This window comes from Rutilus rutilus (assembly GCF_951802725.1).
Source record: "Rutilus rutilus genome assembly, chromosome: 5".
Taxonomy (NCBI): domain Eukaryota; kingdom Metazoa; phylum Chordata; class Actinopteri; order Cypriniformes; family Leuciscidae; genus Rutilus; species Rutilus rutilus.
In genome coordinates, this window is record NC_140213.1 from 47,088,021 (window position 1) to 47,114,038 (window position 26,018).

General features: G+C 40.8%; 1 protein-coding gene across 1 annotated transcript in view; it reads left to right on the plus strand.

Annotated features, from left to right (window-relative positions):
• LOC311291151 (NACHT, LRR and PYD domains-containing protein 4-like) overlaps positions 1-26,018 on the plus strand; it is a gene marked incomplete at its 3' end in the record, with an annotated part of 96,574 nt that overhangs the window by 66,460 nt on the left and 4,096 nt on the right. The window contains exons 13-25 of the mRNA XM_084410024.1: positions 11,890-12,060; positions 12,188-12,361; positions 12,664-12,840; positions 12,988-13,158; positions 14,065-14,235; positions 15,142-15,312; positions 16,208-16,378; positions 17,291-17,461; positions 18,039-18,071; positions 18,368-18,538; positions 19,454-19,624; positions 24,113-24,283; positions 25,198-25,368. Coding sequence (XP_084266150.1) covers positions 11,890-12,060; positions 12,188-12,361; positions 12,664-12,840; positions 12,988-13,158; positions 14,065-14,235; positions 15,142-15,312; positions 16,208-16,378; positions 17,291-17,461; positions 18,039-18,071; positions 18,368-18,538; positions 19,454-19,624; positions 24,113-24,283; positions 25,198-25,368 — 2,094 coding nt within the window. The remainder of the gene's footprint in view (positions 1-11,889; positions 12,061-12,187; positions 12,362-12,663; positions 12,841-12,987; positions 13,159-14,064; positions 14,236-15,141; positions 15,313-16,207; positions 16,379-17,290; positions 17,462-18,038; positions 18,072-18,367; positions 18,539-19,453; positions 19,625-24,112; positions 24,284-25,197; positions 25,369-26,018) is intronic.

The window sequence follows — 26,018 nt, forward strand, 5'->3', positions numbered from 1 at the left end:
TTTTTGCTTCTTCTCTTTGGGCCTCATTTATTAATCTTACGTAGATACGAGTGCAGATCCGAGCACAGAAATCTTCTTACAACAGGGTTCACGTGTGATTCATTAGACATTCGTATGCTGCTAATCCCATCCTATGACTGATCGTACATTGATAAATGTGGCAGCTGAAAACAATCATCATTTAAATATCACGCCCCAAATTTTAGAAGACTTGCCTTGTAGTTTATGACAGAGAAATTGGCAGACTCATACACGCTCACTCAATGGATGGACGAACTGACAGGAGTGGCCTGACATCTACACTTACATAAAAGAAAAAACAAGCGTGTATAGTAAAAAGAAATTTAGGGCATATAAGTCTTTATATGATTATAACTATACTAACACAGGCAAACGTTGCAAATGCAACCACTGGCCTTCACTGGTTCCTCTCTCTACAATTGCATTTATGGCAATTTTAGAAAGATAGACGACACAAAATGTTTCCTGTATGTTTAGTCTCTAGTCGTTAGTAAACTGCTACTGTAGTTGTACAACTAACAAAGTTAGCTTATTCGCATAAATAGTTAACGTTACATGAGAAATCACTTAGTTCCCCAATTTCTGATTAGGTGGGCATGAATGAGAAATCTTTAGACATGTAATCAAACCATAATCCATACCAACAAAAGACAATAGTTTATTCAACCTTAACTGATATGAAGTGTGCGCTGCAAACACAAGCATTTTTCATGATCGTTTCTGTCCTGTCCGCTCATTTTATTGTGTTGTTTAACCACAGCTGAATTAGCGTGATAGCATACTGCACGAATAACATGGCTGAAGTTACACACTGTTTGAGAGACTTAATAAGAATGAAGATGCATTTATGAATTATACAGACAAAGAGCAATTTGGGGTAAAAAATAAAATAACGGCATGGCTTTGGTCTCCGTGAATACAGTAAGAAACAACAGGCAATGTGCTAACGAAACACATTCAAAAAGGCAATTTGCAAACATCACAAAACAAATATGAAATTGGATCATGAAGAGTTGGTTTCAATCCATTTCCATTAACTTCTGTGCTAATCCTGTGTTTTACTCTTCCTCGTGTGCAAAGCAGTCTGGTGTAAAATTACATGCACATAATGTAAAATTCGCCTTTGGCTAAGCCACACCCTAGAATGTAGATTGACCAATCACAGCGCAGCCAAGAACGAGCTCCGACAGAGGTCCGACACTTTTTCACAGCGCTCCATTGACTTTAACGCAGGAGTCTCATATTTTTGGTCTCGGCAGGCTATTACCGTTGTAGTTTTATCAGAGAATATGTAGCCTAGAATATTTGCTTCAAAACTATGTGAAAATCACCCTGACTGCTCATTCAGATTAGACAATATATATTGAATTTAAAATTTGTAAGACGTGTTTTGTGTAAGAAAGCTTTATGCGAATAGGCGTGATCACATTTTACACATTGATGAGTTCACACCTGAGGAAGACAAAGACCCTCCCCAAATGGCCCTATTTGGAGCTATCATGCCCTCTATCATTCTGAGCAACCTTGCACAAAGAATGAGGAGATAAAAAAAAAAAGGCTATTTGATTGTTTGGATTTATTTACAACACAACATAATCCAAAGATACACAACAAATGATAAAAAAGCACATTATTGAAAACAGTGATCAAAGACAGAGACCTTCGTGCCATTCCTAAAAACATTGTACATACCTTTCATTTCCAAGGTGTTTAATTTTTCACTTTACCATGTTCATGTGAGTCTTATATGAATGTTGAAGTCAACAGGACTCATCAGTGGGCTTTGGTCCCTGTAAAAAAAAAAAAAAAAAAAAAAAAAAAACCTGTGAACATGCTGATTTTGGGATACATTTGAGATTTTTCAGGTTAAAATTGCTTTTTAAAATTAACAGAATACACACACACACACACACAAACACACCGCTAGAGGTCTGCATTCCCGCGGCTGTCCCGCGGGATCCGCGGGACCCGACCAGATATTTTGCGCCGCGGGATTAAATTTCCGACTAAAAAACGGTAGCGGTCGGTAACTCTGGTGTAATTTGAACGGGAGCGGTCGGTCATTCAATATCACGTTCCCGACGCCGACGTTCTTTCAGACCAGCATATCTTCGCTTTACCTAATCTTAATCTTATCAGTATAGGCTACAGTCTGCCCTGTACTCAGGACCGTTATGCACGCGCTGCACGCACGGACCAGTAACGGTTCTTTCTGTCATGCATTGATTGTATTAACAGCAAAATGTTACGAATTTTGATAATACGAATAAAAATAATACCCTACACTTCTTTTTTTTTTTTCGCTGCGATATTTTTTCCCCTACTGTCTGCAGCAAAATGTTACATTTTGTATATTGACAAGGCGAATAAAATAATAATAAAAAAATGTTTGTGCAGACTACATTTTTATTTTCTCTGTGAAAATGTACATGTGAAATTCTGGGAGATCTATATTAAAGCGGGATGGTCGGGTCGGGAAGAAAATTATTCTAAGCAGACAGCGGGTGAACAAATAGTGTATATATAGCGGGAACGGGTGGGTGCGGGATATAACCCCAGCGGGAGCGGGCGGGAGCGGGACTTAAAAAACAGTCCCGCGCAGACCTCTACACACCGCTTTCCAAAATATGAAACTTTATGGTTAATATATTATACATACCGTATTTTCCGGACTATAAGTCGCACTTTTTTTCATAGTTTGGCTGGTCCTGCGACTTATATTCAGGTGCGACTTATATATGAAAATTAATTCAGACTGAGATGAACCAAGAGAAAACATTACCGTCTACAGCCGCGAGAGGGCGCTCTAGTTGGCGGAGTTATTCAGAAGCGACACCATATGAAGAAAATTCAATGGATTCAGTGATGTGGAATGAGATCGCGGAGGCTTGGTGAACTTGTTTACTGGTAACTTGCTTGTTGGACTCGCTGGCTTATGTTAATTTAGCCTATTCAGCCTCCCAGGTATATGTTCTTTATGCTATTGTGTAGCTGAATAACTGTTAATGTGTTGCGTTAACACACCGGACACCTACTCAGCCTGTTGTTCTGTGTGCTACTGTGTAGTTGAATAACTTGCCTTTCCAGATTAAATGTCTGTTCTTGGTCTTGGATTTTGTGAAATAAATTTCTAAATAAATGCGACTTATACTCCAGTGCGACTTATATATGTTTTTTTCCTCTTCATGCGCATTTTTTGACTGATGCGACTTATAGTCCGGAGCGACTTATAGTCCGGAAAATACGGTATCTAAGTTTGAGCAGATATCCACAAACACAGTAACAGTAAACACGGGTCTAAATATTGTAATATTCACCATATATCTAGCAACAGTTCAACTGCAATGTGAAGTTTATGCAACAATAACATTAACTAATATAATTGTAAGATAATTGTATTTGTAGTGATTCGTCAATTTAGCTCAAAGGAATTATTAATTAATTTATAGGGAATTTGAAAGAATCACTTATTACAACCGAGCAAATGACTCGTTCGCGGTTCATTAGAACTGGCTGTAACTATCAGCTCTGCAGCGAAATAAATATCCACTCTATAGTTAAATGCTATTTGTTAGCAAGGTAACTTAGATCAGCAGTTTAAGACATTAAATTCGTAAGCACATAACACAAGTAACACTTCTCCTTAAAATTACCAACGAGACTTTATTGATTATTCTAACACATAAAACGTACTCTGTTACTAACGTAACCTCTGTTCTCTCTAGAGAGGAACGAGTACTGCGTAATAACGTAAGCTATGGGGAAATCTCTTTTCCACGAGATACTGAAGCCAAAAATTATCCTTAATTTTTATATAATGCAAAACGCGTTGCAGCAGCACGCAGATATAGGCGAGACAGCTCGCGCACCTATTGGCTGCTCTGCGGCAACTGCAGCAGCCTATCGAGAAGGCCCTAGCGTGACACTGTATCCAATGGGGGCGCTTCACGCCCACTACTTCACGTCCCGCCGAAATAGGCGTGGCCTTGGGTTATAAATATAGGGTCGAGAGGCTGGTTCACTGGTTTATTCATCGCCGGAGCGAACCAGAGCGACTTGCAGGCACGGCAAGAATACCCAGTACTCGTTCCTCTCTAGAGAGAACAGAGGTTACGATAGTAACCAAGTACGATCTCTTACGAGAGTTCTCTCGTACTGCGTAATAACTTACGCTATGGGGAACATAGTGCAAAACGCTGTGCATGCTGAGATCCAGCACCAAAGTCCCAAGGGCAGGTGCCCGGGGCCCATACAGTACATGATCATCAGGGACTCACAGAGAGTCCGGGAAGAGGGACTTAAATCATCATTCCCGAGTAAATAGCATCCTAACAGGAGGCATACAATAACAGTGTTCCACACAGCCAGGGCGAAAACATGGCCTGGTCTGTTGAAAAAATTTAGGTCTTACAATCTGCCCACAAGGCTGCATGATCGATCAGCGAGCATTGCTCAAGCATTCTCCAATACTCTGCGCCGAAACGTCGGGGCAGACAGTACTGACTTTAGACCGAAAGCAGCTTGACTTGCAAAGCGGGAACCTCAAGGTTATAGAACCTTATAAATGTAGACGGAAAGGCCCAGCCTGCCGCCATAATGATATCATGCAAGGAAATCCCACTAGACCAAGCCCACGACGAGGCCATGCCTCTTGTGGAGTGCGCTCTAACACCTAACGGGCACTGCAGGCCCTTAGAGGCGTAAGTCAGCGCTATAGCGTCAACTATCCACCTGGATAGGCTCTGTTTCGTTACAGCTAGCCCCTTAGAGCACCCGTAGAACGAAACAAATAGCTGCTCTGTCTGTCTGAAAGCAGACGAGCGTGACACATAAGCTCTTAATGCCCTGACCGGGCAAAGCAAGCTAGCGTCCTTCTCCTCGTCAGAGACCGGTAAGGCCGACAGGGAAATTACCTGGGACCTGAACAGTGTGTTGTGGGATTTAGGAACGTATCAGTGTCTCGGTTTGAGCCAGACTATCGAGTCATTCGGCCCAAACTCCAAGCATGTTGCGCTCACTGAAAGCGCTTGCAAGTCTCCCACACGCTTCACTGAAAGCGAGAGCCAAGAGAAACGCTGTCTTAAAAGACAAGAGTTTGATATCCACTGATTGGATTGGCTCAAATGGGGTACCTTTCATGGCCTCCAAGACCGTGGAAAGGTCCCATAGGGGAACTGAGAGAGGTCTGGGAGGATTTAACCTCTTCGCTCCCCTCAGGAAGCGAATGACCAGATCGTTCTTTCCAAGTGACTGGCCCTGCGTTGGTTCAACAAACGCCGCTATGGCTGCCACATAAACTTTGAACGTGGATGGGGTTCTTCCCTTATCCAGCAGCTCTTGTAGGAATGAAAGAACGTCCGTCATCCCAATATCTCGGGGCGACATGCCACGGGCTGCGCACCAGCTTGAAAACACAGACCATTTTGAGGAGTAGAGCTGCCTCATAGATGGGGCTCTAGCCTGCGTGATCGTGTTTAACACTCTCTCTGGGAGGTCAGCGGGTACGCATTGATGGTCCACACGTGTAGGGACCAAAGCTCCGGGTGAGGATGCCAAATTGAGCCCCTGGCTTGAGAGAGATCTCTCCTCACAGGTATCGGCCATGGGGCAGAGCCTGCTAGCTGCATCAGGACTGGGAACCCATTGGATGGGTGTCACGCCCATTGGATAGTGTCATTCCCATTGGATACAGTGTCATGCTAGGGCCTTCTCGATAGGCTGCTGCAGTTGCCGCAGAGCAGCCAATAGACACGCGAGCTGTCTCGCCTATGTCTGCGTGCTGCTGCAACGCGTTTTGCATTATATAAAAATTAAGGAACAAAGCCTGGTTTATCCAGAACGGAGCTACTAGTAGCAATGGGCATCCGCTTTCCCTGATTCTCTCTAATACCTGAGGTAGGAGCGAGACGGGGGAAAAGCATAGAGCGGACGGCGGGGCCATACGTGAGCCAACGCGTCCTTGCTCTTGGAGAAATATATTGGACAGTGAGCGTTTTCCTGAGATGCGAACAGGTCTATTTCCGCTCTGCCGAACATCCTCCACAGCAGTTGGACTGTCCGTGGATGTAAGGACCACTCCCCTGCTGGAACATTGTTCCTGGACAGTCTGTCTGGTCCAACGTTCATATGGCCAGGCACATGTGCCGCTCTCAGCGAGCGCAAATTGTGCTGAGCCCAGACTAGGAGGCACTCCGTCAGCCTGAAAAGGGGTCGGGACCTGAGACCTCCCTGGTGATTTATAAGGGCCACCACCATCATACTGTCCGAACGGACCAGAACGTGGTGTCCCGTTATCTGGGGACAAAAGCGCCTTAGCGCGTTGTCGACTGCCATCATTTCCAGGCAGTTTATATGTAGCGATAGCTGAGCTGTCATAGACAGCGAGTCCAGTTCTGTGCCCAGAAAAGATATTTTCTGACTGGGGGACAGCGAACTCTTCGCCCAATTGACTTTGAGACCAAGATTCTCGAGGCGCTCGAGTAAAACGGTCGTGTGTTCTATGAGCTCTGTACGGGACTGAGCCAATCATCCAAGTAGTTCAAGACTCGCATCCCCCGGAGCTTCAGGGCAGCGAGGGCGAGGTACTATGCACTTCGTGAATGTACGGGGTGCTAAAGACAGGCCGAAAGGAAGGACTGTATACTGATATGCCTGGCCCTCGAAGGCGAATCTCAAAAATCGCCTGTGACGTGACGCTATTTGTATTTGGAAATGCGCGTCTTTCAGATCTACTGACGCAAAACAGTCCCCCTGGCGAATTTGCGAGAGGATTTTCCTGGTAGGGATCATTCTGAACAGGTGTTTTGAAAGCACTCTGTTCAGCCGTTTTTAGATCCAGAATGGGTCTGAGACCCCCGTCTTTTTTCGGTACCAGAAAACATCTGCTGTACAAGCCCCCTTTGCTCTGAGCTTGAGATAAAGGCTCTATGGCCCCTTTGCTCAACAGTTTCGCAATCTCGGCTCGAAGTAGATGCGCTACTTCCTGCTTCATCGTGGTTTCGGTCGAGCGAACTGTAGCGAATAGCCTCCTCGTATAATGTTCAACACCCATTCTGACACCCCGGGAAGCTTTGCCCATGCATCTGCATGAATAGCTAGGGGTTGGATCAAATCTGCGCTCTGACCGTGACATTGTGGCTGTTGAAGAGCTTTTCTGTGCTGCAACATAGATGCCGTGCTTGCGGCATTCGAGGCAGGGGGCGCGCTGATCACAGTGGGCAGCCTGCCAGTGCTTAACTCTGTTATAGCGGGTGGCTGAGTGAAAGCGAGCGGGCGAAACCCCGTGGGGTTTGACATGTCTGTGAGTGCATGTGGGCGCGAGACAGCGGGCACATTTATAGCACTGAAAACACCGTTGGCCTGTGACCGTATGTGTTTTGGTTTTGTTTTTACAGAAACCGGAAGACATGCAGTGTGTAGTGTTTGTGGGCACTGGTTTGTGGGCACATTCACTACATTTAATGCGCAATCGACGTGGGTCGATTTTATGTGCGCGAGCCCTGTGAAGAGGGCTGTGTCTGTGTGTAGGAATGAGCACTCGGTAGTGGGCATTTTTTCTACCATTATAACACCATCGGCTGTGGCCGGAACACCAGGAAATACACTCTTTGAGAGATACATCTGGGTCGCCGTGAAAACGGCGTTTGGAGGCAGGCAAGCGGGCAGCGATACCGACTTGTTTACTGCTGAATAAGCTGGAACAGTCACATTTTCTGGAACTGAGCGAGCTGGTAATTTTGGTGGAAGTCTGGCCGCAGCGGGACTTGAACACCGTCGTCTTCCTAAGCGGGCTAGGAAGACTTCGAGGCCTCGGGCTTGATCTCAATCTTCTCAATCAGCAGAGCGAGAGCGTGGTCTTGAGCTTCGGGCCTGTTGCCGCTGCGAGGCTTTCGGCGGCAGGCGGAGTATGCGGCTAGGAGCTACGAGCAGACGGCTGTTTAGAGTGGCCTGTGGCAGAGCTAGCTCGCTTTGGCAAAAAGTGCTTCATGGCCTGTGACGTTTTCTGCACTTCAGCAAATCTATCCTCGAAATCTTTGACGGATGATCCAAAAAGCCCAGCAGATAAGATGGGAGTGTCGAGGAACGCAGCGTGCTCCGAGTCCGGCATCTCAGAAAGCGTCAACCATAAGTGTCTCTCAGCAACGGTGAGAGAGGCTATGTTCCACCCAATGGCCTGTGCAGCAGACTTAGTGGCGCGGAGAGCGAGGTCTGTAGCGCTTCTTAAGTCCGGTATGCTTACAGCTTCAAGTCCTTCCTCGTCCAGTTTACGGAGAAGGTTGGCTTGGAACACTTATAGCGTGGCCATGGTGTGCAACGCAGCTGCAGCCTGTCCAGCGGCGGTGTAAGCGCGACTGTGCAGAACTGAGGTGGTGCGGCAGGTTTTAGAGGGGAGCGCCGTCCTAGTCCCGGTCTTGAAGGTGTTACAACACGGTCCCCTTTCAGGAAACATCCGTCGAGTCAGTTGTGGGTATGCTCCTCGGGCGTCGACCACTCGAGGCCCAGGCTCTCAACGACCTGTGAGAGCAGACACGTCAGCTTTGACTCAATGTTAGCTCTTTTCCCGGACGGCTCGCAAGCAGGGGGTGCGAGATCCACAGAGCTCGACCAATCCTCACTGCCTGACGCCAGGATAGAGCAGCTGTCCTCCTCTGCAACTGCCACATCTTCATTGTCATCTTCAATGGAAGCGGCGGCAGACGGCGGCCGTTGTCCAAGGGTAAGAGAATCAGGAGAAGCGGGCGGTGAAGCTGGCGGGCGAACGGGCGAGCTTGACTCAACAGGAGGTTCAGGTTTCCGCTGAGCGCGGCGCTTTTTACGGCGCGGCAGCGCAGCGGGCTGGGATGCAGACAGTGAGGGCAGCCGCCGTCGGCGAGCGTGAGAGCTGCATGATCTTGTCCCAGGCAGGAAACGCAAATCACATGGCGGTCCTCGTCGCTCATTGGGGCTCTGCACGAGCCACAGGAAGTACGAGACATCTTTAAAAAGACGCTTGGCTCTTTTAGAGAGAGAGAGTGTGACACGCGGCGGCGAACACACACTAGCAGAAAAAGGATATGGTGCACCAGATAGTGCAGCAGGAACGACGGCAGAAGGCGGCGTGGCCAGCGGCTTCAGTGCAGACTCGTCCTGCTGAAAGGCTTTTCAGACGGCGCAGCTTCCTCTCTGGATCAAGCGATGCGTGCTCCGCTGAAGAGATGAAAAATCAGTGAACCAGCCTCTCAACTCTATATTTATAGCCCAAGGCCACGCCTATTTCGGCGGGACGTGACGTAGTGGGCGCGAAGCGCCCCCATTGGAGACAGTGTCACACTAGGGCCTTCTCGATAGGCTGCTGCAGTTGCCGCAGAGCAGCCAATAGGCGCGCGAGCTGTCTCGCCTATGTCTGCGTGCTGCTGCAATGCGTTTTGCATTATATAAAAATTAAGGATAATTTTTGGCTTCAATATCTCGTGGAAAAGAGATTTCCCCATAGCGTAAGTTATTACGCAGTACGAGAGAACTCTCGTAAGAGAACTAATATCTAACACAAACACACGCACACACACATTCATACGAGTTGCAGAAAGAAAGAGAGTGAGGAAAGAATGAGTTTTAAGAGTGAGATGATGAAATCCCAAGTTTCTATATGCACTTATAAGACACAACCTGAACGAACCATCAAGCATTAATTTAACCCTTCGTGTCTTACGTGGGTTATTAAATCTATATCAAATACACCAGTTCAGTTTAAGAGTCTGAAGGCGACTTGCGTGTCTTTGCTTTTGGGATTCCCTTTGCGTAAAAGGGGGTTTCCCGAGTTCGTTGCCTGGTCTCCTCGTGCCTGGGTCTGGGGCGGCCAATCACGTGGTATGCTGGCGGTTAGATGGAAAGTCTTTGTTGAAGCTGGCTTTGCAGAAGAAATGTGGACCGAAATCTTGCCGCAGAACTTAACTTAGAACCGAGATTCACAACGAAAAAAAAAGAAACTAAGAAAAGAAAGAAAATTGAGACGAGAGTAGTTAGATGGCTTGGATGAAGTTGTTTAACCCATGTTCTTCTGATCTTCATTTGGGTTCTTTCGTCTGCGCGTTTACATGGTTACTGGTCTGTTTTTTCTCTTCTTCTCCCGCTGCATTTTTGTTCTGAACTCTGTTGAGAATTCTTCCTACTATAACTTTGTTCGGGTCTAAGATTTTAAACTCACATGTTTGTCCAGGCTCCTGGATCAGTTCTTGACCAATTAGATACTGTCTTTATTTGTCTCATCGTAAATCATGTGTTATCTGTGATCTCCTTGCTCTCCAGCACTAGCAGAGAGAACAAGAGGCCACAGTTTAGACATTATTACTATTATAAGAATACGAAACATTTTACACAGATTTCAATCAAGCCATCTTTTGAATCAAGAACATACGATCATACTGATATGAAACACAACACACTTTCATTCAAACATCTAACAGTTATAACCATTAAATGACTTACATGGGATCTAAGCTTATTAAACATGCATCAAAGTGGTAGAAACAACATAGAATTATGTAGTTGCATAATGTTTGATTATTATTATTAAGTCCATCGAAAACTGTTCTGGGAGGATTTTATGTATTGTTATACGTAAAATAGTTCTTTGAAAAGATTTTACGCCCTGAGGTCATTCAGAAGTCCTTGAGAAGATGGGGGTCTGGAATGTTGTGGGGTCCAGCGACTTCTGCTGTTATCTTGATCGAGCACTGAGTTGTGCCATCTCTGAACCAATCATTCTTTTACAACTATCTAACGCTGACCAGTTCTTCCTTTAGTTGGGCTCCTCTCTTTGAAGCTCGCATGGCCATAAAGTTCTTAGCTGGGTTTTTTCCTTGGTTAGCGGAGACTGGCTGGCTGGAGCCTTCTTTTATGGCTCTGGAGTTGGTGATTTGGGGTCTGGAATGTTGAGTTCTGTGTGGAATTATGTTTGAACAAATCACCTGGAAGATTCATTTGTGTTTGTTTCGCACTCAATCCTACATAATTAAGAATTTCTTACCTTACATCTTCCTTGTCTTCAAATCGCGTTCTTCTTCTGAGGTAAATCCGATGTAAGCTGACTGCGTGTCTCACAAACTTGACGAAAAGCAGAAAAGTGATGAAGTTTGGTGCTTTGTTTTTGAGGTAAGGGGCACGTTCGCGTTCTATGTGGATATTTGCATGTCAATCTCTTTTGCGCGTGTGGGCGTGGTCAAATTAAAAATAATGAGCAAGGATTTGAGAGACTGGAAATCTTGTTGGTTTTATACAAATTACTTAGAGAATATTTGTTTTCAGTTTGAATCCGATCATTTAAAAGTACACACTTAAATGATTATAAAGATATATGGCTCATAAATGAGGGACAAGTATTCGCTGAGTTTTGTTTCAGTTTATAGACGTGCTCAAGAAAAAAGTTCACGGAGATGTAGAGGCAGAACGCACACCCTGTTTATTTTCTTTATTTTACAAAAGCACAATGTTTTGATTTGATTGTTAGTGGACTCATACAAAAGTAGACATATTACAGATTTTTTTCGCATATCTTTTTTCTGTATGACCATAAATGACGGAGTAACTTAAGTCTATTGTTCTACTATGTGAAAAAAATCCAGCAAAACGCACCGGCGAGCTCTAAATTGTCTCAAATAAGGTTTGAATACTTCTCACTGATACAAATGGCTCATTCAGGTCAAACTTACACAGCAATTATATGAGATTTTTTTATAAACTTTTAAACAGCAGTATTACTAATAGCTGGAAAGTAATATTCATAACGATCAAATAATCTTTTCAGGTTGTAGTCTGCTGATCTCTTCTCTACTTCCCACAGTTAATGGTACAGTTGTGTATCTTCATCATGTTTTGTAATTTTTTATTTAGGCTCAGTAAGTGTGATCTAACAGAGGAAAGCTGTTCAGCTCTGGCTTCAGTTCTCAGTTCTTACTCCAGCATTCTGAAGGAACTTGACCTGAGCAATAATAATCTGCAGGATTCAGGAGTGATACTGCTCTCTGATGGACTGAAAAATAAATGTAAACTGGAAAAACTCAGGTCTGATGATTTCTGACAATAATGACAATAATTCACAAACCATTTCCTTTAGGGCTTAAAATTGTTCTGGTAATTTAAAAAATAACTGGTTAATAAGCTGAATGTTATATTTTCATTCCTGTTGTAGACTTTCAGACTGCAGTATTACAGAAGAAGGTTATAAAGCTCTGGCTTCAGCTCTGAGATCAAACCCTTCACACCTGATAGAGCTGGATCTCAGAGGAAATGACCCTGGACAATCAGGAGTGAAGGAGCTCAGTGATTTACTACAGGATCAGTCCTTTTCACTGACAACACTGAGGTGAGTGTTATTAAAATAATAAAGTGTAATTTTAGCTGGAAAATAATTAATCTGTTATAGTGCCATTGCACTTCGTTGGTCCTAAGTTGGAGTCCTGGCTGGTGGACCTCTCCCGATCCCGTCCTCCCATCTCTCCCACTTTACTTCCTGTCCATTCTATACAGCCCTATTTTTACAAAAAAAAAATGTAACCGTCAAAAAGACATTTATGAAAGCTTTGAAATGTCTAAAGCCCTTTCACAACATTGTGAGCATAAATCACTATTTAGCAGGAAATGTTAGCGTACTTCTCCTTTGTCCAGGTTGTTACAAAGTCCTGATGCAGATGAAGCCTGTAAATATCTGACTGAAGATTTTTACATTAAAAACCCGTTACTCCTGAGAGAGCTGAATCTGAGTGATTGTGAACTAGGAGAGACACGAGTGAATCAGATCGCTGCTCTACTGCAGGATAAACACTGTAAACTCAACACACTGGAGTGAGTATTGTGTTCATATGTTATTGTAGATGTTAAGTATGCTATTGAAATCAGGTGACCAAAACACTGTAATTCTCAGTGATCATTTCATGTGGGAATCAGGTACTTTGTGTTTGTAATTTCTCCCTTTTCTGTTCATCATTTTAGGCTGCGTAAGTGTGGTCTAACAGAGGAAAGCTGTTCAGCTCTCGCTACAGTCCTGAGATCAAACTCCAGTCTGAAAGAGTTTGACATCAGCAACAATAATCTGCAGGATTCAGGAGTGAAGAAACTCCAGAACGGATTAGAAAATACAAACTGCACACTGGAGAAACTCAGGTGAGTTCAATGAACCATTATTTTATTTTTCCAATCACATTTTTAATTTTTCAAATGTAAAATATTACTGTTGTAAATAAAAGGAAAGGAAAATACATGCTTCTGTCAGATGTGATTTTTATTTATTGATTGATTCTCTGATTAAAATAAAATAAAGTGCATTTGACCGTTTTTAATGTAAATCATTTTTCATGTTTTTTTTTTTAGTGGTAATTAATGTTTTTTCTCTAGACTTTCAGACTGCAGTATCACAGAAGAAGGTTATAAAGCTCTGGCTTCAGCTCTGAGATCAAACCCTTCACACCTGATAGAGCTGGATCTCAGAGGAAATGATCCTGGACAATCAGGAGTGAAGGAGCTCGATGATTTACTACAGGATCAGAAGTGTCAACTCAAGACACTGAGGTGAGTGCTATTAAAACAGCACTCAATAGTCTTAATCCCGTTTTTGCCAAAAGAGAATTCAACTGTCAAAAACACATTTATAAATTAGATTTTGGAAAACTTAAAGGCCCTTTCACAAGATTATGAAAATACCCAAATGAAATGGCATGTAATGTACTTACTCTGTTTCCAGGTTTTTGGGTCGTATTGCGGATGAAGCCTGTCAGTATGTGAAAGGAATTGTGGGTAAAAACGTGTTACTCCTGAGAGAGCTGAATCTGAGTGATCGTGAACTAGGAGAGACACGAGTGAATCAGATCGCTGCTCTACTGCAGGATAAACACTGTAAACTCAACACACTGGAGTGAGTGGAACTTTTCTAACATTTTTATTGGACATTTAAATGATCTTAAATCGGGTGAACCCTACAGAACTCACAAGCACTAATCTTCAGTGATCACTAAATGTTGGCATCAAGTACTTCGCGTTTGTAAATTCTCCCTCTTCTGTTCATCATTTTAGGCTGCGTAAGTGTGGTCTAACAGAGGAAAGCTGTTCAGCTCTCGCTACAGTCCTGAGATCAAACTCCAGTCTGAAAGAGCTTGACATCAGCAACAATAATCTGCAGGATTCAGGAGTGAAGAAACTCCAGAACGGATTAGAAAATACAAACTGCACACTGGAGAGACTCAGGTGAGTTCAATGAACCATTATTTTATTTTACTAATCACATTTTTAATTTTTCAAATTTAAAATATTACTGTTGTAAATAAAAGGAAAGGAAAATACATGCTTCTGTCAGATGTGATTTTTATTTATTGATTGATTCTCTGATTAAAATAAAATAAAGTGCATTTGACCGTTTTTAATGTAAATCATTTTTCATGTTTTTTTTTTGAGTGGTAATAAATGTCTTTTCTCTAGACTTTCAGACTGCAGTATCACAGAAGAAGGTTATAAAGCTCTGGCTTCAGCTCTGAGATCAAACCCTTCACACCTGATAGAGCTGGATCTCAGAGGAAATGATCCTGGACAATCAGGAGTGAAGGAGCTCGATGATTTACTACAGGATCAGAAGTGTCAACTCAAGACACTGAGGTGAGTGCTATTAAAACAACACTCAATAGTCTTAATCCCGTTTTTGCCAAAAGAGAATTCAACTGTCAAAAACACATTTATAAATAAGATTTTGAAAAGACTAAAGGCCCTTTCACAAGATTATAAAAATACCCAAATGAAATGGCATGGAATGTACTTACTCTGTTTCCAGGTTTTTGGGTCATATTGCGGATGAAGCCTGTCAGTATGTGAAAGGAATTGTGGGTAAAAACCTGTTACTCCTGAGAGAGCTGAATCTGAGTGAGCATGAACTAGGAGAGACACGAGTGAATCAGATCGCTGCTCTACTGCAGGATAAACACTGTAAACTCAACACACTGGAGTGAGTGGAACTTTTTTAACATTTTTATTGGACATTTAAATGATCTTAAATCGGGTGAACCCTACAGAACTCACAAGCACTAATCTTCAGTGATCACTAAATGTTGGCATCAAGTATTTTGTGTTTGTAATTTCTCCCTCTTCTGTTCATCATTTTAGGCTGCGTAAGTGTGGTCTAACAGAGGAAAGCTGTTCAGCTCTCGCTACAGTCCTGAGATCAAACTCCAGTCTGAAAGAGCTTGACATCAGCAACAATAATCTGCAGGATTCAGGAGTGAAGAAACTCCAGAACGGATTAGAAAATACAAACTGCACACTGGAGAAACTCAGGTGAGTTCAATGAACCATTATTTTATTTTACTAATCACATTTTTAATTTTTCTAATTTAAAATATTACTGTTGTAAATAAAAGGAAAGGAAAATACATGTTTCTGTCAGATGTCATTTTTATTTATTGATTGATTCTCTGATTAAAATAAAATAAAATGCATTTGACCGTTTTTCATGCAAATCATTTTTTGTGTATTTCTTTTGAGTGGTAATAAATGTCTTTTCTCTAGACTTTCAGACTGCAGTATCACAGAAGAAGGTTATAAAGCTCTGGCTTCAGCTCTGAGATCAAACCCTTCACACCTGATAGAGCTGGATCTCACAGGAAATGATCCTGGACAATCAGGAGTGAAGGAGCTCGATGATTTACTACAGGATCAGAAGTGTCAACTCAAGACACTGAGGTGAGTGCTATTAAAACAACACTCAATAGTCTTAATCCCGTTTTTGCCAAAAGAGAATTCAACTGTCAAAAACACATTTATATTTTGAAAAGATTAAAGGCCCTTTCACAAGATTATGAAGATACCCAAATGAAATGGCATGTACTGTACTCTGTTTCCAGGTTTTTGGGTCATATTGCGGATGAAGCCTGTCAGTATGTGAAAGGAATTGTGGGTAAAAACTTGTTACTCCTGAGAGAGCTGAATCTGAGTGAACATGAACTAGGAGAGACACGAGTGAATCAGATCGCTGCTCTACTGCAGGATAAACACTGTAAACTCAACACACTGGAGTGAGTGGAACTTTTCTAACATTTTTATTGGACATTTAAATGATCTTAAATCGGGTGAACCCTACAGAACTCACAAGCACTAATCTTCAGTGATCACTAAATGTTGGCATCAAGTATTTTGTGTTTGTAATTTCTCCCTCTTCTGTTCATCATTTTAGGCTGCGTAAGTGTGGTCTAACAGAGGAAAGCTGTTCAGCTCTCGCTACAGTCCTGAGATCAAACTCCAGTCTGAAAGAGCTTGACATCAGCAACAATAATCTGCAGGATTCAGGAGTGAAGAAACTCCAGAACGGATTAGAAAATACAAACTGCACACTGGAGAAACTCAGGTGAGTTCAATGAACCATTATTTTATTTTACTAATCACATTTTTAATTTTTTAAATTTAAAATATTACTGTTGTAAACAAAAGGAAAGGAAAATACATGCTTCTGTCAGATGTGATTTTTATTTGATTGATTCTCTGATTAAAATAAAATAAAATAAATAAAGTGCATTTGACCGGTTTTCATGTAAATCATTTTTCGTGTATTTCTTTTGAGTGATAATAAATGTCTTTTCTCTAGACTTTCAGACTGCAGTATCACAGAAGAAGGTTATAAAGCTCTGGCTTCAGCTCTCAGATCAAACCCTTCACACCTGATAGAGCTGGATCTCAGAGGAAATGATCCTGGACAATCAGGAGTGAAGGAGCTCGATGATTTACTACAGGATCAGAAGTGTCAACTCAAGACACTGAGGTGAGTGCTATTAAAACAACACTCAATAGTCTTAATCCCGTTTTTGCCAAAAGAGAATTCAACTGTCAAAAACACATTTATAAATAAGATTTTGGAAAGATTAAAGGCCCTTTCACAAGATTATTAAAATACCCAAATGAAATGGCATGTAATGTACTTACTCTGTTTCCAGGCTTTTGGGTCGTATTGCGGATGAAGCCTGTCAGTATGTGAAAGGAATTGTGGGTAAAAACTTGTTACTGCTGAGAGAGCTGAATCTGAGTGAACATGAACTAGGAGAGACACGAGTGAATCAGATCGCTGATCTACTGCAGGATAAACACTGTAAACTCAACACACTGGAGTGAGTGGAAATTTTCTAACATTTTTATTGGACATTTAAATGATCTTAAATCGGGTGAACCCTACAGAACTCACAAGCACTAATCTTCAGTGATCACTAAATGTTGGCATCAAGTACTTTGTGTTTGTAAATTCTCCCTCTCCTGTTCATCATTTTAGGCTGCGTAAGTGTGGTCTAACAGAGGAAAGCTGTTCAGCTCTCGCTACAGTCCTGAGATCAAACTCCAGTCTGAAAGAGCTTGACATCAGCAACAATAATCTGCAGGATTCAGGAGTGAAGAAACTCCAGAACGGATTAGAAAATACAAACTGCACACTGGAGAAACTCAGGTGAGTTCAATGAACCATTATTTTATTTTACTAATCACATTTTAAATTTTTCTAATTTAAAATATTACTGTTGTAAATAAAAGGAAAGGAAAATACATGCTTCTGTCAGATGTGATTTTTATTTATTGTTTGATTCTCTGATTAAAATAAAATAAAGTGCATTTGACCGTTTTTCATGCAAATCATTTTTCGTGTATTTTTTTTGAGTGGTAATTAATGTTTTTTCTCTAGACTTTCAGACTGCAGTATCACAGAAGAAGGTTATAAAGCTCTGGCTTCAGCTCTGAGATCAAACCCTTCACACCTGATAGAGCTGGATCTCAGAGGAAATGATCCTGGACAATCAGGAGTGAAGGAGCTCGATGATTTACTACAGGATCAGAAGTGTCAACTCAAGACACTGAGGTGAGTGCTATTAAAACAACACTCAATAGTCTTAATCCCGTTTTTGCCAAAAGAGAATTCAACTGTCAAAAACACATTTATAAATAAGATTTTGAAAAGACTAAAGGCCCTTTCACAAGATTATGAAAATACCCAAATGAAATGGCATGTAATGTGCTTACTCTGTTTCCAGGTTTTTGGGTCGTATTGCGGATGAAGCCTCTCAGTATGTGAAAGAAATTGTGGGTAAAAACCCGTTACTCCTGAGAGAGCTGAATCTGAGTGAACATGAACTAGGAGACACACGAGTGAATCAGATCGCTGCTCTACTGCAGGATAAACACTGTAAACTCAACACACTGGAGTGAGTGGAACTTTTTTAACACTTTTATTGGACATTTAAATGATCTTAAATCGGGTGAACCCTACAGAACTCACAAGCACTAATCTTCAGTGATCACTAAATGTTGGCATCAAGTATTTTGTGTTTGTAATTTCTCCCTCTTCTGTTCATCATTTTAGGCTGCGTAAGTGTGGTCTAACAGAGGAAAGCTGTTCAGCTCTCGCTACAGTCCTGAGATCAAACTCCAGTCTGAAAGAGCTTGACATCAGCAACAATAATCTGCAGGATTCAGGAGTGAAGAAACTCCAGAACGGATTAGAAAATACAAACTGCACACTGGAGAGACTCAGGTGAGTTCAATGAACCATTATTTTATTTTACTAATCACATTTTTAATTTTTTAAATTTAAAATATTACTGTTGTAAATAAAAGGAAAGGAAAATACATGTTTCTGTCAGATGTCATTTTTATTTATTGATTGATTCTCTGATTAAAATAAAATAAAATAAATAAAGTGCATTTGACCGTTTTTCATGCAAATCATTTTTTGTGTATTTCTTTTGAGTGATAATAAATGTCTTTTCTCTAGACTTTCAGACTGCAGTATCACAGAAGAAGGTTATAAAGCTCTGGCTTCAGCTCTGAGATCAAACCCTTCACACCTGATAGAGCTGGATCTCAGAGGAAATGATCCTGGACAATCAGGAGTGAAGGAGCTCGATGATTTACTACAGGATCAGAAGTATCAACTCAAGACACTGAGGTGAGTGCTATTAAAACAGCACTCAATAGTCTTAATCCCGTTTTTGCCAAAAGAGAATTCAACTGTCAAAAACACATTTATAAATAAGATTTTGAAAAGATTAAAGGCCCTTTCACAAGATTATGAAAATACCCAAATGAAATGGCATGTAATGTACTTACTCTGTTTCCAGGTTTTTGGGTCGTATTGCGGATGAAGCCTGTCAGTATGTGAAAGGAATTGTGGGTAAAAACGTGTTACTCCTGAGAGAGCTGAATCTGAGTGAACATGAACTAGGAGACACACGAGTGAATCAGATCGCTGCTCTACTGCAGGATAAACACTGTAAACTCAACACACTGGAGTGAGTGGAACTTTTCTAACATTTTTATTGGACATTTAAATGATCTTAAATCGGGTGAACCCTACAGAACTCACAAGCACTAATCCTCAGTGATCACTAAATGTTGGCATCAAGTACTTTGTGTTTGTAAATTCTCCCTCTTCTGTTCATCATTTTAGGCTGCATAAGTGTGGTCTAACAGAGGAAAGCTGTTCAGCTCTCGCTACAGTCCTGAGATCAAACTCCAGTCTGAAAGAGCTTGACATCAGCAACAATAATCTGCAGGATTCAGGAGTGAAGAAACTCCAGAACGGATTAGAAAATACAAACTGCACACTGGAGAAACTCAGGTGAGTTCAATGAACCATTATTTTATTTTACTAATCACATTTTTAACTTCCAAATGTAAAATATTACTGTTGTAAACAAAAGGAAAGGAAAATACATGCTTCTGTCAGATGTGATTTTTATTTGATTGATTCTCTGATTAAAATAAAATAAAATAAATAAAGTGCATTTGACCGTTTTTCATGTAAATAATTTTTCGTGTATTTCTTTTGAGTGGTAATTAATGTCTTTTCTCTAGACTTTCAGACTGCAGTATCACAGAAGAAGGTTATAAAGCTCTGGCTTCAGCTCTGAGATCAAACCCTTCACACCTGATAGAGCTGGATCTCACAGGAAATGATCCTGGACAATCAGGAGTGAAGGAGCTCGATGATTTACTACAGGATCAGAAGTGTCAACTCAAGACACTGAGGTGAGTGCTATTAAAACAACACTCAATAGTCTTAATCCCGTTTTTGCCAAAAGAGAATTCAACTGTCAAAAACACATTTATAAATAAGATTTTGAAAAGACTAAAGGCCCTTTCACAAGATTATTGTTGGGAACTTTTTTCTTCTTCAAAGAAGAGACCAGGAGACGTTGGGATCGCGTTCAAACAGAAGTTCTTCTTTATTGAGAACTTCGCTGTACGTGCTGCAGATCTTCCAACAGTCTAAATTCTAATTCAGTATTCATGATAGTTATACACATTCAAAAAGGGGAGGGATTACATAGAGGTGGAGACTCTGAATAAAGCATACAAAAGTAGGGAGGTTTGATTCTATCAAGTGAAAAAACAGTTTGGCAGGTTATCTGCAGGCCTGATAGCGCTCCGGCGGCACGCCAGATTTCCGGCGTACAGACGTGTATGCGAAAAAAAAAAAAATCAGGTTCGCGTTTGTGTGATCTGACAATTCCCAAGATTTGAGAGGCGCTTTCACTAAACCACACCAGTAAGCCTACTTCAGCCAATCGGTAATAGGGTAGGGGCTGGTCTTGGGTCCAATCAGATTGATTCAGCAGTCACTCCACGTGCAAATTTGTTTTGTGTTTGAATTTCCCATACACTACGAATGTGTTTTCCACACTGGCAGCGCGAAACGTAGCCAAAGTCATGGAGTGCAACTTTATGAAGCCAGGGGAAGACACCAAACTGGTCGATAAAGGCATAAAGAATAAATGGTGCTGGTCTTGGATAGAGGAGGTGGGTAGAGATGAAAAAATCTACAAAGCGGAGCCCTAGAGCAGGGTCTCCAACACGTTGCTAGCAAGCTCCAGTCGCTCGTGGCCTGATTTGATGTAGCTCGCCAACGTAGTTCACGTATCGCGTCTTTTGCGCGCTCAAGTTCGTTCAAATGTAAGCGCGCTCATAATTGAAGCGACGCACTCGTTTTTTCCAGGCGTTTTTCCGGTGGTGGAAATCCATTAGCCACTAAAACTTTTTTGTCATTGTGGAGAGTGCAGTGCATGGTTGCATAGCAACGACAGACGCCACGGTAAAATTGGACCTAATAAAGATAAGCTAAAGTGCACTGTAAATGTCAGTAATTTATATTTTTTTGACTCATTCTTTTTATAAAAAATAATTTAAAGTCTGAAATATGTGAGGTTTATCTTTTTATAAAAAAACTTTTTTTGTCAAAACTTTATTTGAACTTGTACATGTAAGTTTATAACATGTTGCAAGACACTTTTAAAATCTGGCTATCATTTTTAATGGTATTATTTTAATGTTTATGTGAACAAAAACTGCATATTGATGCAAATTTTATTTGTTATTTGCTGGTTTTCGACATAAAACTTGATGAATTGATTTCATTGTGTAGTATTAGTACTTTTTGAACAGGATTCTGTGATAACCGTGATCATTTTTGTCACTATAATCATGAAATGAAATGTTCATGCCATTTCATCTCTAGTTATGATCAACTAAAATCAACTAATTATGTGTTTTTTATAGTATAATATACAAAGTACAATTTTCTATAAAATTTTTTATATCTGAACTGTTCTTTTCTCTGACACGCGTTGTTGGGTGTGGAAGGTTACTAATGTGATTGCTTTAAATGTAAATTAAATGTAATGCTTTTTCAATTACTGAATTTATTGAAATAAAATGAATTCTTTGATGTGAATATTTTTTATTATGTAGGTCTTAAATTTCAGTCTTTATGGTCTTAAAATGTCTTAAAAAGGTCTTAAATTTGACTTACTGAAACCTGCTACTGTAATATAGGCTTGTATTGGGTTTGTTCATCTCATGTCTGAATGATGTCCATTTATATCCACAAAAGTCACCAGACTCTATCATTTAAGGGACTATTTATCAAAATGTTCTCCTAGGGGAGCACACCCCTGGATCCCGCTTGACAATTATGTTGATCAGGGCATATATCTTGGCTTACCTCTCAGGGAAAAAAGTTCAGGCTCAGGATTTTTTTCTACTATCACCCCTGTATCTGGCTTGCTCAAGAGAAACAGGCCTTAATCAGCATAACACTATCATTCAAATGATCCAATCAGCCTGACAGTATCACCCATAACTTCACATGATCACAGAGACAAAAGCACAGCTGTATATTGAGCTTAATGGTCAGGAAATGCATAAAGACAAAGGGTGAGGGTGAGAGGTTCAGCCATTGACTCATTTAGAGAACAGGACTGGCAGGACTCTCTTGATTAGGGTTGGGTATTGGTTGGGTTTTATCCGATACCAGTACCTACTCGGTATTTTTCAAACGGTTCCAGTGCTTCAACGGTTCTTGAAACGGTACTTAAGAAAACTAAACTGCACACACTTTATCAAAAAAATAATACCTCTGTGTGTGTGTGTGTGTGTGTGTGTGTGTGTGTGTGTGTGTGTGTGTGTGTGTGTGATTTTCTGAAAAAGATTTTCTGATTAAATGAAAAATTGTGCCCTTTAAAAGGCTACTGATGTAGCACAAAACACTTGAGTTAAGATCAAAATTTTGTCTTCTCATATTATGACTTTTACAGAACAGAGAAATATCAGACACTGAGCAGAAATATTTAACACACACAGTATAGCCTCATATAAATATACTTGATATTGATATACTTCATACTTGATATGCAAGATTTGCAGTTGGCATTAAAATACTAGACTTACCCGAAGAGGAACACTGGCAGCTGAACTGGAACTTTAGTCAAGCGTGTCAGAGGTGTTGGGTTCTAATCCGCATTTGTAGGGTTTTTTTTATTTTATTTGTTTTAAACCGATTATGCTCATCAGTGGTTGTATATCAAGCAGGGACACTTTGTGTCCATTATATTTTGAGATTTCACCAGAACGAATAGATATGAGGCGCCGTCTAGGGCTTAAATCAAACTTCATTCACGCATATGAAACCCTTGCATACACATATACTAGGTAGTCACACATACACTGCTGAATGCTCAAACTAATACATATGAAATGCACAACTTCTAAAGTCGCTCACGCACACACACGCAAACTCTACACACACTAGACACGCGGAACTCTCCGCGCACATACTCATCTGAGACGCGAGCACACACACACACACACACACACACACTCACTCACTCACTCACACACACACACAAACTCTCCGCGCACATACTCATCTGAGACGCGAGCACACACACAAACTCTCCGCGCACATAATCATATAGACGGCGCCTCATAAATAGATCGATCTCCGCAACGTATTGAAGCACGCGTCCGAGTGAAGACCGGTGTGCGCGAGCCACGAGAAAACACTGTATCCGCGCCACTGATCGCAGCGGCAATGAGCACTTTGATCACTTGATTTAAAAAACACATTTCAGTGCTAGATCGTCTCTTATTTAACAAACGAACTAAATGAATGCTCTGCTGGTTAACTGGAGATGTTTTATTATTGGATCATTCGTGCCGCGAGATGTTTTATAGGGTGTGGTAAAAAAACGTCAGGAACCGAAATCAGGCACCGAAAGTTTCGTTCTTATTCGGTCTGGTTACTACCGTTTACGTCGGAACCGGTTCCCTATTGGAACCGGGTTTCGGTACCCAACCCTACTCTTGATATAAACTGACCCTACTTAAAATCAAAGTCTTAACTTTTAATGTTGAAACATAAATTAAACATTTAATAAATTTGTAATACAACATTATGAAGATACCCAAATTAAATGGCATGTAATGTACTTTGTTTCCAGGTTTTTGGGTCGTATTGCGGATGAAGCCTGTCAGTATGTGAAAGGAATTGTGGGTAAAAACTTGTTACTCCTGAGAGAGCTGAATCTGAGTGAACGTGAACTAGGAGAGACACGAGTGAATCAGATCGCTGATCTACTGCAGGATAAACACTGTAAACTCAACACACTGGAGTGAGTGGAAATTTTCTAACATTTTTATTGGACATTTAAATGATCTTAAATCGGGTGAACCCTACAGAACTCACAAGCACTAATCTTCAGTGATCACTAAATGTTGGCATCAAGTACTTTGTGTTTGTAAATTCTCCCTCTCCTGTTCATCATTTTAGGCTGCGTAAGTGTGGTCTAACAGAGGAAAGCTGTTCAGCTCTCGCTACAGTCCTGAGATCAAACTCCAGTCTGAAAGAGCTTGACATCAGCAACAATAATCTGCAGGATTCAGGAGTGAAGAAACTCCAGAACGGATTAGAAAATACAAACTGCACACTGGAGAAACTCAGGTGAGTTCAATGAACCATTATTTTATTTTACTAATCACATTTTTAATTCTTCAAATTTAAAATGTTACTGTTGTAAATAAAAGGAAAGGAAAATACATGCTTCTGTCAGATGTGATTTTTTTTATTTATTGATTCTCTGATTAAAATAAAATAAAATAAATAAAGTGCATTTGACCGTTTTTCATGTAAATAATTTTTCGTGTATTTCTTTTGAGTGATAATAAATGTCTTTTCTCTAGACTTTCAGACTGCAGTATCACAGAAGAAGGTTATAAAGCTCTGGCTTCAGCTCTGAGATCAAACCCTTCACACCTGATAGAGCTGGATCTCAGAGGAAATGATCCTGGACAATCAGGAGTGAAGGAGCTCGATGATTTACTACAGGATCAGAAGTGTCAACTCAAGACACTGAGGTGAGTGCTATTAAAACAACACTCAATAGTCTTAATCCCGTTTTTGCCAAAAGAGAATTCAACTGTCAAAAACACATTTATAAAAAAGATTTTGACAAGACTAAAGGCCCTTTCACAAGATTATGAAAATACCCAAATGAAATGGCATGTAATGTACTTACTCTGTTTCCAGGTTTTTGGGTCATATTGCAGATGAAGCCTGTCAGTATGTGAAAGGAATTGTGGGTAAAAACCTGTTACTCCTGAGAGAGCTGAATCTGAGTGAACATGAACTAGGAGAGACACGAGTGAATCAGATCGCTGCTCTACTGCAGGATAAACACTGTAAACTCAACACACTGGAGTGAGTGGAACTTTTCTAACAGTTTTATTGGACATTTAAATGATCTTAAATCGGGTGAACCCTACAGAACTCACAAGCACTAATCTTCAGTGATCACTAAATGTTGGCATCAAGTACTTTGTGTTTGTAATTTCTCCCTCTTCTGTTCATCATTTTAGGCTGCGTAAGTGTGGTCTAACAGAGGAAAGCTGTTCAGCTCTCGCTACAGTCCTGAGATCAAACTCCAGTCTGAAAGAGCTTGACATCAGCAACAATAATCTGCAGGATTCAGGAGTGAAGAAACTCCAGAACGGATTAGAAAATACAAACTGCACACTGGAGAAACTCAGGTGAGTTCAATGAACCATTATTTTATTTTACTAATCACATTTTAAATTTTTTAAATTTAAAATATTACTGTTGTAAATAAAAGGAAAGGAAAATACATGCTTCTGTCAGATGTGATTTCTTTATTTATTGATTCTCTGATTAAAATAAAATAAAATAAAGTTCATTTGACCGTTTTTCATGTAAATAATTTTTCGTGTATTTCTTTTGAGTGGTAATAAATGTCTTTTCTCTAGACTTTCAGACTGCAGTATCACAGAAGAAGGTTATAAAGCTCTGGCTTCAGCTCTGAGATCAAACCCTTCACACCTGATAGAGCTGGATCTCAGAGGAAATGATCCTGGACAATCAGGAGTGAAGGAGCTCGATGATTTACTACAGGATCAGAAGTGTCAACTCAAGACACTGAGGTGAGTGCTATTAAAACAACACTCAATAGTCTTAATCCCGTTTTTGCCAAAAGAGAATTCAACTGTCAAAAACACATTTATAAATCAGATTTTGGAAAGATTAAAGGCCCTTTCACAAGATTATGAAAATACCCAAATGAAATGGCATGTAATGTACTTACTCTGTTTCCAGGTTTTTGGGTCGTATTGCGGATGAAGCCTGTCAGTATGTGAAAGGAATTGTGGGTAAAAACGTGTTACTC